At 41.0% G+C, this 14230-nt stretch overlaps 1 protein-coding gene across 1 annotated transcript; it reads left to right on the top strand.

The window, feature by feature from the left end:
* Positions 1-10443: 10443 nt before the first annotated feature.
* On the top strand, positions 10444-12845 carry LOC113534135 (C-C chemokine receptor type 4). The gene is made up of 2 exons (XM_026926751.3): positions 10444-10491; positions 10802-12845. Exons 1-2 carry the CDS (start codon positions 10461-10463, stop codon positions 11848-11850), a joined length of 1080 nt encoding a protein of 359 aa, XP_026782552.1. The 5' UTR covers positions 10444-10460; the 3' UTR covers positions 11851-12845.
* The last annotated feature ends 1385 nt before the right edge of the window (positions 12846-14230 follow it).

Genomic DNA, 14230 nt, shown 5'->3' with positions numbered 1-14230 from the left:
TGACCCATCCTTCTTGGAAACAATAACCATGGGACTGCTCCACTCACTCTGTGCAGATTCAATGATGCCCATGTTCCTTGTGGTCTTAATTTGTTGGGCAAATTCTGCTTGCATACTCTCAGGCACACGGTAGGGACGCTGCCAGTTAGGGGTGGGATTATGAAGATGGATGGTGTGTTGCACAGTGTCAGTTCTGCCTGTCTCTTTTGTAGACTCCCGTGCCTTCTATTTTTTTTTTTAGCAGATTCACATGGTAGACCTGACAGTCCTTCCCTGGATGTATAATCTTGTAGGTGTCTGGACCCATCCGTCAAACACCCTGGCATTATGGTTGTACCAGAACCATATGGTTGTGCTCTCTAGCGCTTCACTTTGATATTTCTCCATCCAGTCCCTCGTCTGCAACACATAACCCACCACCCCTTCAGCTGGTGGGGCTGGCTTCTTCCCCTCCCAGTTGGCATGCAGCAGGTCCAACGGGCTTTGAACTGTTCTTGCATACAACAGTTCCAAAGATGAGAAGCATGTGGATGCCTGCAACACCTCCCAAGTAGGCAAAAAAGCAGAAAAAGGAGCTATTTGTCCCAATCCGTCCCAGTGTTAGAGACAAGCTAGTCTTTAAGGTCTTATGAAAACATTCCACCAGTCCATCTCTTTGAGGGTAATAGGGTGGTGTTCTCATCCCTGTAATGCCCATCTGCTGGTAAAGCTGCTTCATGATGTTGGAGTTAAAGCTGGTTTCCTGTTTTGTGATGATCTCATCAGGGTTCCCCACCCTTGAGAAAAGCTGAATTAGGGCAGGAATACCCTTGGGGGTGCTGATGGAATGAAGCGAAAAAGCTTGAGGAAATCTGATGGCATAACCACTGATCACCAGGGTGTATTATTATCCTGAGCTGCTCTTCTCTAATAGACCCAATTACATTTGAGGGGGGGAACTCAAATGTAGATGAGGTAGTTCTATTACCAAACTAACCTCTAATTAGAATCAATATAGTTAAAAGATGAACCACTTGGGCACAGCCCAAGAAAATAAACTGAGCCCAACAAGGCTTGCACAGGTTCGCTTGTCACACAGGGTCAGAAACAGTGGGTTCCCATATAAAAATCTTTTATTTCAACTGAAGAGTTACAATGTTAAAAAGCAACACTATGTTCACTCATTCATTCACAACTCACCCAAACATCAAAGATTGCATCTCTTAACAATGACAGTTAGACAAGGACAGGCTCTTGTTCTCAAATAGAACAATTCACTTTCTGTAATTAATTCACACACCCAGTGCACTCACACAACCACCTCCCAAGGAGCATGACACCCGTGAAAGAAACACGGCACCAAGAAAGAGCCTCGATTCCTGCCAACACAAGAGATACAAGTTAAAATAAAATAAATCAGAAAATCAAAAACAGTTCCAGAAAAGAAACACAGAAGCTTAAACAGAATATAACTAAAAAGAAAAATAATTAACAAATCTTAACAAAAATAACAGAAGAAAAGAAAACAAAATAATGTAGAACAGTCAACACTAGTACTGGAAATTAGGGCACATTAAAAAGAACGTTAAGACTCAGCTACTGGTTATTAAGGTTTTACACAAACAGAACGAGTTCGCTTTTTAAAGCCAACGTGCTAATTCACGTTTATTTATCAAGCACGTTAAACTCTATCCGCGGGTTGTGTCAGCCGGAAGGTGATGCACTCCCATGCGAAACACTCTTAAAGAACGCTCAAAACACTGGTGTAAAACCCTTATGTAGAACACGAATATGGAATGCGGATGTAGAACGTAGAACGTAGAACGCAGAGCATCCAGACATGCGTAACACTCGGCCTTTGCACCCCCTTGAATAAAACAAATTAATAAAAGGTTAGTTTCGCTAAAGTGTTATAACATTTTAGAAATATCGGCAAAGCGTACATACATACTGTTGTGCACTTCTGGAATGCACACTAAAGGACAGACAGCAGGCTCCTCTAGCGCATGATAGAATGCCTATTGCCTGAACATGCAACCCCCTAAAATAAACTAAAATGAGCATGCAGTAAGCATCTAATTGCCTTAATTAAAAAAAAGAAACCACAGCAGTGCCATACCGTCTCTCGTGTCCACCAGCGATTTCCAGCACAACAGTAGCGCATAGATGACGTCACGGTCCACCAATGATGACGCATACAAAACCACATACCCTTGCAGTTTTTATACCCTCCAATGCGTCTTCCGATTGGCTAAAACTTAACAAGGAGAGTAATCACCTCTCTTGCCACACCTCCAAGCCGGAAGTAGGTTCATGCTTTCAGACCCATGTTTGGATCTCCACTGGAAGAATGTGGAGAAATTGTTCTAAGACAATCTGCCCCCCAATATCCTCATTGTTGCACTGCTCTAGCTTCATCCACTGGCAGCACAGCCCCTTCAGCCAATGATAGGTCTCCTTGGGGCTCTTGCCGGCTGGGGTGTTCTTTGATCAGAATTTCATCCAATACATTTCTGCAGAGATGTTGAATTTAGCCAAGAGTGCCTTCTTCACGTCTGAGCAGCTTTTGTCCAGGTCTTCATCCATGACTGAGTAGGCGTCCAAAGCTTTCCCAGTCAGCCAGGGCACCAGTCGATATGCCCACTCCCTCTCTGACCAACCCTAAGTCCTGGAAAGCCTCTCAAAATGCAGAAGGTAATTTTCAAAGGGTGTCCTCTTTGGCTCCCCTTGTAAGGATAGGATAGCTCTGCTGGTTCTTCTTGATCTAAGATGGAGAGGTGTCTTTGTAGATTGTGTCATGCACAAGTCTGAGGTTGGAGCCAGTGAGTCTGAAAAGACCCTGTTCATGTCCTCAATCATAGAGGAAGCTGAAAGACACTGTGGGCAGAAAACTGTTGGTGCCTGTTATGGTGGTAACCCTAAGATGTGCTGGTGGAAACCAGTGGTGAGAGATGCCATCAAGATAAAGAAGAAGGCCTTCTGAGTAATGCGCATGTAAGGCTCTCCTTATTTATTTGAGAGGTATATGAGTGCCAGAAGGGCACCATTTTGTTTGGTGCCTCAGGAGAGATGAAGCCATGCACAAGCTCTGCTAAGTAAATGTGGGGGAATGTTAAGCTCTACTGTGGATATTGTTGAGTGATGGATGGAAGGAGCACTTTGAGGAACTCCTTAATTCGGTGGATATTCCCTCTTTTCAGGAGGCACTGTGAGAAATCTGTGGAGTTTTGGAGTCCGTATCTGGGGTTACTATAGTTAGAAACTTTCAGAGTAGCTCCCTAATGCCTCCTCCCAATGGGACATGCCTCCCAAAATGAATGAATAACAGGATAAAATTCATTTATATACATATATACATACAATCATATACATATGATCCCATACTCACTATCACTGGGATCACTGGGTTGTTATTTTGCACTGTTACTTTGCACCTTGTTCTGTTTTTGCACCTTACCATGCTGCGTTTTTGCACTGCATCACTTTTGCACTGGGTGTGATTCGTTAATGTGTTGAATGCATAGCCTTGTCTAGTGCATCAATGTCTTTGTAATGTGTTGTGGGTTGAGGCAGGATGTAAATGCATAACATCAGCATGCTTTTTATTTGGGGATATCCAAATCCACAAACCATTGTCAAAGCCCATTGCAAGGATTAGGAAAACACATGCACATTTTGCCCATTCACCTGCTCTTATGGTAATCCACGATAGCATAAACCTGACTCTCTCTTTCTCGTCTGGCTGAGGAAGTTCCATAAACTGAATATAAGGGTCAAAATCACCATTAAGTGCCTTTGAGACCAGCGTCCCTCAGCCGACACGAGCGACATGGTTTCGTTCGGCGTGATCGAGCTGCTAGATGACAGAATGTCTTTAGCGGCGTCAGACGTGGAGGATATTTCGGGCTCTTCCCTCGACCCCGCCCCTCTGCCGTCTACGGATCCCAGCGTCACCAAGATGGGGATGGATGCCGAGCTCTTCCGCGTCCGCTCCCTACTCGGCTCACCTTCGCACGTCAGTTTCGAAGGGCTACGAGAGACTACCTCTGCTGGATGAGTCAGTGGCTGCACACTTCTGCCCGCCCACTGCCATCGGATGGAGAGCGAAGGTCGCACACCCCTCTAAGCCGTGCAGGACGACGTCTGCCCTTGCTGGACGAGCGTACTCCTCCGCTGGGCAGGCGGCCTCATCTCTGCACTCCATGGCCGTGCTCCAGGTCTTCCAGGCCAAACTCCTCCAAATTATGGACGAGTCGGGGCCCGATCCTGCGGCTTTTAAGGAACTACGCAGTGCGATGGACCTGGCCCTTAGAGCTACGAAGGCGATGGCTCAGGCCATAGGGAGGTCTATGGCCAATCTAGTGGTATTGGAGCGCCACTTATGGCTGAACCTGATAGAGATTAAAGAGGCAGATAAGGTTCCCTTTCTGGATTCTCTGGGTTTGCAGAGCACTTTACTGCTGCACAGAAGTCATCCCAGGCATTGCGACACTTCTTGCCGAAGCGCTCAAGCTCTACGAGCGCCACCAGTTGCCCCAAGCCTGCTCCAGCGCAGCAGCTGGCTAGACCCGTGCATGCGCCTGCTCAGCCTGCCCAAAAGCCTGAGCCTCCGCAGCGCTCCTGCTTGGCCAGACGCCACTCGTTTTTGAGACGCCAAGGACCCTGGCCCAAGCTGACGCTGGATCCTGCGCCTTGGGCATCATCCTGATCTGCCAGACAGGAAGAGGAGGGGGCAAAGTCTCGCCATTGCCGAACCACCCCCCAAACGACATGTTATGTCCCCAAGCACCCCGTTCTGTTCCGGGTGCCGGTGGCAGTGTGTTTGTAAATGCTGTTGTGGAAACTGGGCCTGTTCTGAAAGCGCCCACACAAGCAGCTGCTGTTGTAACAACAAAAATAAAACACAAACATTTTCAGACAGAGAGCAAAATTCCTCTTCCACTTATAACGAGTGTCAGGTTCCCTCACAGCAATCTGCCACTCGAACCTGGCAGGCCATCCCCGGGGTGTCAGATTGGGTTTTGGGGATTATAAAGCAAGGTTACTCACTCCAGTTTGCTCGAAGACCCCCGCGATTCAGCGGTGTGGTTCCCACCTTAGTGCAGAGCAAGGACGCTCACGTCCTACACTCCTATTGGCGAAGGGTGCTGTAGAAACGGTTCCGCCAGCACAGAGTGAGTCAGGATTTTACAGACGCTACTTCCTCGTCCCCAAAAAAGATGGCGGCCTTCGGCCCATCCTCAATCTCAGACACCTGAACCGCGCTCATGAATCAGATTCTCTCGCAAATACGCCCAGGGGACTGGTTCTTTTCTCTGGATCTGAAAGACACATACTTTCACATCCAGGTAGCCCCCCAGCACAGACGATTCTTGAGATTCACCTTCGAGGGAGTGGCTTATCAATACACGGTCCTGCCCTTCGGACTGTCCCTGGCTCCTCGCACTTTTACGAAGTGCATAGATGCGGCTCTTTCTCCTCTGAAACAGAAGGGAATCCGCATTCTGAATTACCTCAATGACTGGCTCATCTTAGCCCAGTCAGAGGCCGTATATTATTATTATTATATTTTATATATATATATATATATATATATATATATATATATAATATATAGTATATTAATATATTTATTAATAGTACCAAAGGTCTGGCCCTGGCTTGCCTTTTTGTCTCCTTACATTTCTTTCTTTTTCCTTTTTCTCTCTCTCACTGAGCTCATTAATACCCTTCTTCTTTCCAGTCTTTTTTCCATTTTTCCCTCTCTTTCTCAAGGTACTTTCTTCTTCTCTCTGGGTCAGCATCACGCCTTTCCTTATATCTCCTTGCTATCTCAGCTCCACTTAGACTAAAAAAAAAAATATTTCAAAACAATTCAAAACTTTCCCTTACAAACTGCTGTTTCCCCCCTTTAATTGGTGGTCCAGCTAAACTAGGCTTGCCTAGTCTTATTCATTTACATTGTTAGGGCTGTATTTTTTTCAAACAGTCAATGAAATCCATTATATGGACTTTATAAAGACAATATTATCCTTTATATGGACTGATACAGATATTGCCAAAATGTTTATATCGTCCACTCATGTATACCATCTACTGGTGTAATATGTGTGTTATAACTGTTGTAATATGTGAAAAAATTATCAAAATGTGTCAAAAACAATGCACATGTCCACCCTGTCATGGAAGGCTTGGTGACAGGGTGGACAATGACAGGATGGACATTTCTGGCTAAAGTTAGCATTTGATGAACACATGGTGTACCTGCAGTTAGCAATTTCTGAAAAGTTTTTATATTAAGTAATATTTCACTATGACAGGGTGGACATGTTAAGCTTGACAACATTCAACTACAAACACAATATGAGGAAAATTAGAAAATATAAGTGCAGATACTTACTGTGTGTGCAGCAGATGTTTTAACCTCCACTGAAGAAAGGCAAAATGGGGGACAGGATGTCACTGAGTACATCAGAGAGTTTCTTAAATGGGCATTTACCACATTATGGCAGGGTGGACAGCAATTTCAGGGACACGTGCAAAATGCTTATTATTATTATGAAAACAGAATATAAATGATCAAAATGACTTGTTTTATCAAATAACTTGTTGAGGACAATAAGAACATTCAAAAAGTATTTTAATTTTATGTAATTTATCTGCTTTTCACACTCACTGAAGTTAGCTGAGCAGTGTGTGGGACGTGCCAAAATCACATACATCCAATCAAAGAAAATGGTATAAAATGAGAAAAACATATTTCGAGAGATTCATTGTACTTCATCATTGTACTTCGTTTGGCCATTTATATTAAAACCTCAGAATTTCATTATTTTGCATTATGTTCATGATGACTGAGTGATTCTGGTGAGGACACCAAAGGCATTTTATAGTGATATTGACCCATAAAGCTTGCACTGAAGAATAAATCCATCAGCTGGGATTTCCACTCTGTCATATGACACTGGAATATCCAGTGGGCATAACTGAACTGAAACAATAGAGAAGGCAGAAACAATGCTTGGACTAAATGCATAATAAGACTTGCAAAGCTACACACAGAGAAGTATATAAATAGAAATACTAACCAGGAAACTGAAAACTAAAGTGAAAACAAATGGAAACAATGGGAAAATCAACCAATGACAAAATATTGGATGGAGACTAGGCTTGGGACAATTGATGATAGTATCAGGAATCGCCAGTAGATTTCAACTATCTCAATGACTATCAAGTCAGACAAATTAAATGTCAGAAATGTGGTGTCTGCAGCTTTAAGATAGACAAATATAAAATGTGTTGTATCCCATAGTATGTGTTTCCTTTTTCAACTGTTTTGTTATCCTGTATGAACCTTCATACCCCTGAAGCATGGGGAGTGCATGCAAACTCCACACACACGGAGGCAGGATTTGAATCCCCAGCCCCACAGGTGCAAGGCAAAAGTGCTAACCCCTAACTACACGCTAGCCACTGTGTCACTTACAGGCCTTACTTCAGTTTTGCAAGCATTCCTGACCTTTTAAACTGGTACTTAAGGAAAAAAACACTGAATAAATGCTAATGCTAGAGATTGCAGCTACAGTCGATCCTTAACCATCTTCCGGTAATTTTCTACTGTAATGACGTATGGTGTACCCACCATTACTTTTATCACGCCATGCCCCCTTCTTCCCCCCCTCAGATCCACAGGTGATACTATCATCAATCAGAGATAGTTAGTTAGGAGACACAGTAGGACGATGGCACATTACAGATGATTTCGCAAGCCTAGTAGAGACAAGCCCAGGAAGAGAAAACAATGTCATAAAGTGTCCGAGCATGCACTTCATGATGGAAATGTGCCATGCAGTGAAGGAATTTGTGTCTTCTGCTGCTGTAGCACCCATATTTTCCCCTCAGGGATCAATAAAGTACATCTACTGTATTTATCTACTGTATGCATGTATGTATGTATGTATGTATGTATCTATCTATCTATCTATCTAGGGGTAGATGACATTCAGCCAGACCAGAAGGTGTCATACTCTTTGTGGATTTGGAGGCCTATGATCCTCTGTCTCTACATTTGTTGTATGAACATAGTGAGCATTGTGTCCATATTTTGGGTGAAAATGCTTAAGGTGTGTGTCAGACACAATCAATTCAATTCAATTTTATTTGTATAGCGCTTTTAACAATGAACATTGTCTCAAAGCAGCTTTACAGAACATAAGAAACAAAAAGCATGCAAACAGAAACAAAAACATGCAAACAGTCCTAAATGTTAGACAGAATTATCCCTAGTGAGCAAGCCTGAGGTGACTGAGGCGACTGTGGCAAGGAAAAACTCTCTTAGATGATATGAGGAAGAAACCTTGAGAGGAACCAGACTCAAAAGGGAACCCATCCTCATTTGGGTGACACTGGAGAGTGTGATATGAACAATGCCCTTTCTGCATTTATGTATAAGGGTGTGTCTTGTCTCCAATCCTGATTGTGGGTTTCATAGATAGGATATCAGGATAGGATATCAAGATGCAGTCAAGGATGGAGAGGTGTCCAGTATGGGGAGCTAGAGGTAACATCTGTGTTTTTGTAGATGACGTTATTTTCTTGGCGCCATTTCAAGTGAACCTATGACATGCACTCGAATGATTGACTCGAATGCTGCTGAGCATGAAGCCCTATCCAAAAAAATATGGTGCACATGTGGGCATTGGAAATGAGGTCTGTCCACAGGGCTGCTGAGCTTACCCTCTGTAAATGAGTGAGGAGCTCAGCAATCTGGGAGAACCTCAGAGTAGAGCCTGCTGCTCCTCTGCATATAGAGGGGCCAGTTGAGGCAGTTTGTATTTATTATATACTGTATATCTTTATACTCTCCACCTGGCTGCTACTCCTTAGATTTACATTACAGCAACTTATTTTGTCACTCTTTGCACTACGGTCATATGATTCGCTTTTTATTAGAACTGTGTGCTAGTCGCGTTGCACTGTAACTCACTGCGCCCATTGTCTTGTTTTGATAGTTTTGTACTGTCTCGTACCGTCTGCACATGTTTGCACTGCGCACTTTCAGTAAATATATGTAATGTCTCCTGTAGTTCTGTGTTTTGTTTTATGTAGCATCTTGGTCCTGGAGGAATGTTGTTTCGTTTCACTGTGTACTAACTAGCTGTATATGGTTGAAATGACAATTAAGCCACTTGACTTGACTTGTACACCTTACACAAATGCCCCTAATCAGCTAGAGCTGTATCAGGCATGTCTCGATGGACAGAGACTCCAGGGTGACCATGCACAGAATATCCACACAGACAGTAACCCAAGCTTAGGATCGAACCACAGACCCTGGACCTGTGAGTTGGCAAAACTTGTTCTTGAAACTTAATTATATACTTATACTCTGAAATCTATTGACAATTTATAGTCTCTGTAGTGAGCCGATCTCTTCCAATTTTCAGGAACAGCCAGAGGGCTTAAAAACTATTTACTATTTTTTAAATACAGAATTATCACTATACATTAAAGACTTTTTCTTTAAAGTTTTTCTTTTTTCTTCGGTTCATCACATAAGAATTGTTTTGTCAGTTCATAAATGTACCAACAGGTGGCACTGCTGCACAATGCAAAAGATTTCAATGGCATATAAATGAGAAAGCTGACAAAATAAATAAATAAATAAATAACCTACAAAAACGTTCTATTTTTACCACAGTCACAAAGAAAAAATCTTTGTAAAATTATAATTATAATTATAATTGAAGAAACTTTGGAAAATTATAAGCATTAGGCAATTTGGTCTTATAGATATAAATCATTACTTTGCTTTGCTTTTCAATGCAAAACAAATCTGTGTCATAACAATAACCTTGCACTGTATGTTACTTTGTACTATGATCCTTGAAGCTTTATACTTTATCTCACTGCATAAATAAACAGTAATATGACTGAATCACTGAATATACAATTACATTATACACTTATTACTTGAAAACAATGTACTTAAATGGTCCATGCTAAGAACATTTTTATTCTCCCATGCGTTTGAGTAAATCATTAGACTAAGCACTGCAGTCAACGCACTTATAATGCACTCAGTTTTTAATCATTGATTTAATAATCGAATATCCAAACACACTACTTATTATTAAATGATTGCAGTGGGGATAATGATACATAACACATCAAGGGCTCTGCTGAGTTGATTTCAGGTGTCTGTCATTAATACGTGTTACCATTTGAATGTAATATATATTGTCACAACAGCTTAATAAAAATGAAGGTGGTACAGGATTTTTGTGGATTCTGAATACTGTATGTATATGAGTTTTAAATGTTTTTTTTTTTTTCAAGATTTTTGTTTTGCCCACAAATACATGTTAAAATAACTTTTCTGTGAGCAGGCAGAAGCTCCACCCCAGGAAATCGCAGCTCAGCCTAGTCATATAACAGCTTTCACAGTGTGCTTTCTTAGTCACACTGAGGACTGAGGCGACATGGCCACGATATACCCCAACGTGACAACAAGTAGGAGGAAATTTTCCATTTTTACATCAGTGTTAATTCTAGCAACTACTTAGTGGCTTTTACTGGTCATTACTCCAATTAGTAAAGTGTGTCTAACATTTGTAAAACTATTTTTATACTGTCTAGAGTAGATTATTGAAAACAGACATTATTTATAGCTCCTAACAGTTGGCAATACAGCATAGTAACAAAATGTCTAATATTAAACCATTGATATTAAACTAACAATAGCAACTGATTTTTTTAGTCCATTCAATGTATAGCATTGTAATTTTTGAGATAATGAGACCATTGTTTCTTTCATAAAAAGCCGAGGACTACTCTGAATACTACGATGCAATAACAAATAATGACTACCAGGTCTGCAGCAACCCCAATGTAAGTGCCTTCAGCCAAGTCTTCCTACCTACCCTCTATAGCATTGTCTTCATTGTGGGGTTCATTGGCAATGGCCTGGTGTTATGTGTCCTGGTCAAATACCACCAAAGGGCAAATGTGACAGATGTGTGCCTCTTCAACCTTGCCCTTTCAGACCTTATTTTCCTTATCTCATTGCCTTTTTGGGGCCACTATGCCGCAGTCAATGAGTGGACCTTTGGGGACTTCATGTGCCATACAGTGACAGCGCTCTACATGCTGGGATTCTATGGAAGTATCTTCTTCATGATCCTCATGACCTTGGACCGCTATGCTGTCATTGTCCATGCCCAAACTTCCCTTTTCTCCAAGCACCGTTCTGTCAGAGCTAGCGTAGCTATGGCTTTCTTTATGTGGGCACTTAGCTTTGCAGCCTCTCTGCCAACCATCGTTTACTCCCAAGCAAAGAATGAATCAGATGGATGGAAATGCAAAGAGGAATATCCAGAAGGAACAGCTTGGAAGTTATTCTCTTACATTGAGCTGAACATCTTTGGTTTAATCTTTCCACTCTCAGTGATGGTGTTCTGCTACTCACGCATCATCCCCATCTTAATGGCCATAAAATCTCAGAAGAGACACAAAGCTGTTAGGCTCATCCTGGTCTTGGTCATTGTTTTCTTCCTCTTCTGGACACCCTACAACATCGTCATTTTCATGAAATTCCTGCATCACTTGGGCTACATGACCAGCTGTCAGTGGCAACAGGACCTGAACATGGCTATGCAGTGGGTGGAAACCATAGCGTTCAGTCATTGCTGCCTCAACCCCATAATCTACGCCTTTGTGGGGCAGAAATTCAGGACTTTGGTTCTCAAGATACTAAAACAGTGGTTTCCTGTTTGTTTTGGTCATTGCACAACAATTGTCAGTGAGTTCTCAGAGAGGAGGGGCTCTATGTCCTCACGCTCCTCAGTGATTTCCAGCACAAAGATTGTGTAGCCAAAGCTGGGCAAAAGTACAGAAGGGCAAAATCAAACTATACCTTTATTGTTTAAAAAAAATCATTTAAGTTTGTAAAAAGGTCACAATTCCATACTTTGGATAGATTCCTTTTTTAATACTGAAGGTTTTTATTTACATGTTGTCATTATTTTACTTTTTTATTCAGTGCTGGTTATGTATAGTTTTTGTGTACTTTATATGCTTTATTTTCCATTTTAATTGTATAGAGCATATATTGCTTGCAGCAAAGGGTGTCAGGAGCCATATATATAAAAATATATTCTACTCAATGTAAATAGTAAAGTCTCACATAATATGTAATCACATTATATTAAGCATTATTAAATCACATTGAGACTTGTTTTCTTGAAACTTCTCATTGAGAAATGTTTTCTTGTCACATATTTGTCATAGCATTTGCACAGCGTAATTGTATATCTGAAGCCCCTCTATTTTCTGGTATTTTGAAGCATGATCCTGGAGGTGTGCTATTTCACCACACTGTATACATGAGCATTGATGGGATTCTAAAAAAACATTTGGTTGTTGAACCATTTCATTGAGCTTTGAAAATATTGTTTACAGTGTCAATGCTAGAAAACTATTCATGCATAATGTCACATCCTGAGTAATGACAGGATAAAAAAAAATCTCCTCCAGCTCTTGTGTTCTACAGTATATAACAAAATGTATTAAATTGTAGTAGTTTATATGCCTTAAGTAAGAAATAAAACCCAACATACTGTTACAGGAAAATAATCAATGATGGGGTGATGTGATGTGGCCTGACATGAAGCGGAGTTACTGTTACTGTTGGCCTGCAGAATTCTGTCACAAGTCAGTGGAACAATTTACAGTTTCATTCTATGTTCAGCTCAACCACTTAAAAATGTGCCTAACTATGGACTAATGTTAAGCATTTTGCCATTCGACTGGTCAATACTGACAAACTTACTTTTCCAATAAAACAAGTCTTTTTTCTCTTATAAGTATACATCAGTGCTCTGCCATTTTCTTTGCACAACATAATAGCATAGTAGTGTGATAACAAGGTCAAACTTTTTTTTTTTCTTAAACAGCTTCATTCTGAGGTTCACTGGCAATGGCCTGGTGGTGTATGTCCTGTTAAGTACCACCAAAGGTCAGATAGGGTTGCTAAGGGGTCACAAATAACACTGTGTCTTACGACTTTATATATATTTTTGCTTGAATTCTTTTAAACTACTGTGTGTGTCTGTATGTGCGTGCACATATGTGTGTGGGCGTGCTTTTTTTACCCATGCATTTTACATCCTGCTTCCTAGAAACCTAGAATATTAAAACCATTACACATAATTCTCATGTAAAGAATACATTCTGTATATTTTTTTCAAGGTAAGATGAGCCGCATTGATCCTTCTTCACAACTCCATTTTAAATTACTTTGAAATACTAATTAACTCTTTTGAGTGACCAGAGATTTAAAAAAGTGTAGCTATTTGATAGATATATATATATATATATATATATATATATATATATATATTATAAGCCAATGTTCTGTTGAGTTCCTTGCCTTTCTGGATGTTGCCCAACTGCATCCACTTAGCATCCATCAAGTAATTGTTGCATCTAGTCTTCAAAAATGGGAACCGCAACAAGCATTATTAGAGGTGGACAGGAATATCTCTCATTCTGTGCCCCATGCTCATTCTATGAACAGTTTTACTGAATTAGAGGCAGTGGACACAACAATTAATGACAAAGTTGCCATGTTGGGCTGCCAAAATCTTGTTTTATAGCAAATCACCTCAATGAAATCTATTGAATTTCCACTGTAAGTGCAGACAATGTGCCTACAATGCACAGAACCATTTCTATTGTAAGATAAATTGCAAAGATTGGGAGAGAGAAAGGGAGAATATGGAGTGGATAATACATCAAAAATACATGTGAAATACTAATTTGCCCACACAAAGGCTAAGGCAAAGAAGAAAGATGTCTCCCTTTTCCAATTCCTGATGGCTAGCTTCAGAACTTTTGTTTTGAGCTGAAAAGTTAAAGCCTGGTTAATTATATTACCCTGAACACATCTGAAAAAAGGTTCTTCTAAAACCACTAAAACCAAGCTGTTAGACTGAATGCTGGATAATGCTGTTGTCAACTCTCAACTGCCTATTACAGGGTTACTTGGAAAATTCACTACATAGTAGCCTTTAGCATATGTCAAGTGTGATATACTCTTAAACTTAATTTTTATTTGAGGCTGTGTCGTTATTACTGTCATCCTGCTAGCAGAATCGGGGTCAAGGTCAGGGTTACACCATGGGGCACAAAGTATTGTGAGCCATGTCTGATGTCAATGTCATATGCTCAGAGAGCCTCAAGGCAATTTCTG

This window comes from Pangasianodon hypophthalmus, chromosome 1, assembly GCF_027358585.1.
Source record: "Pangasianodon hypophthalmus isolate fPanHyp1 chromosome 1, fPanHyp1.pri, whole genome shotgun sequence".
Taxonomy (NCBI): domain Eukaryota; kingdom Metazoa; phylum Chordata; class Actinopteri; order Siluriformes; family Pangasiidae; genus Pangasianodon; species Pangasianodon hypophthalmus.
The sequence above is the reverse complement of the archived record's forward strand: the minus strand, read 5'-3'. Positions and strand labels throughout refer to the sequence as shown.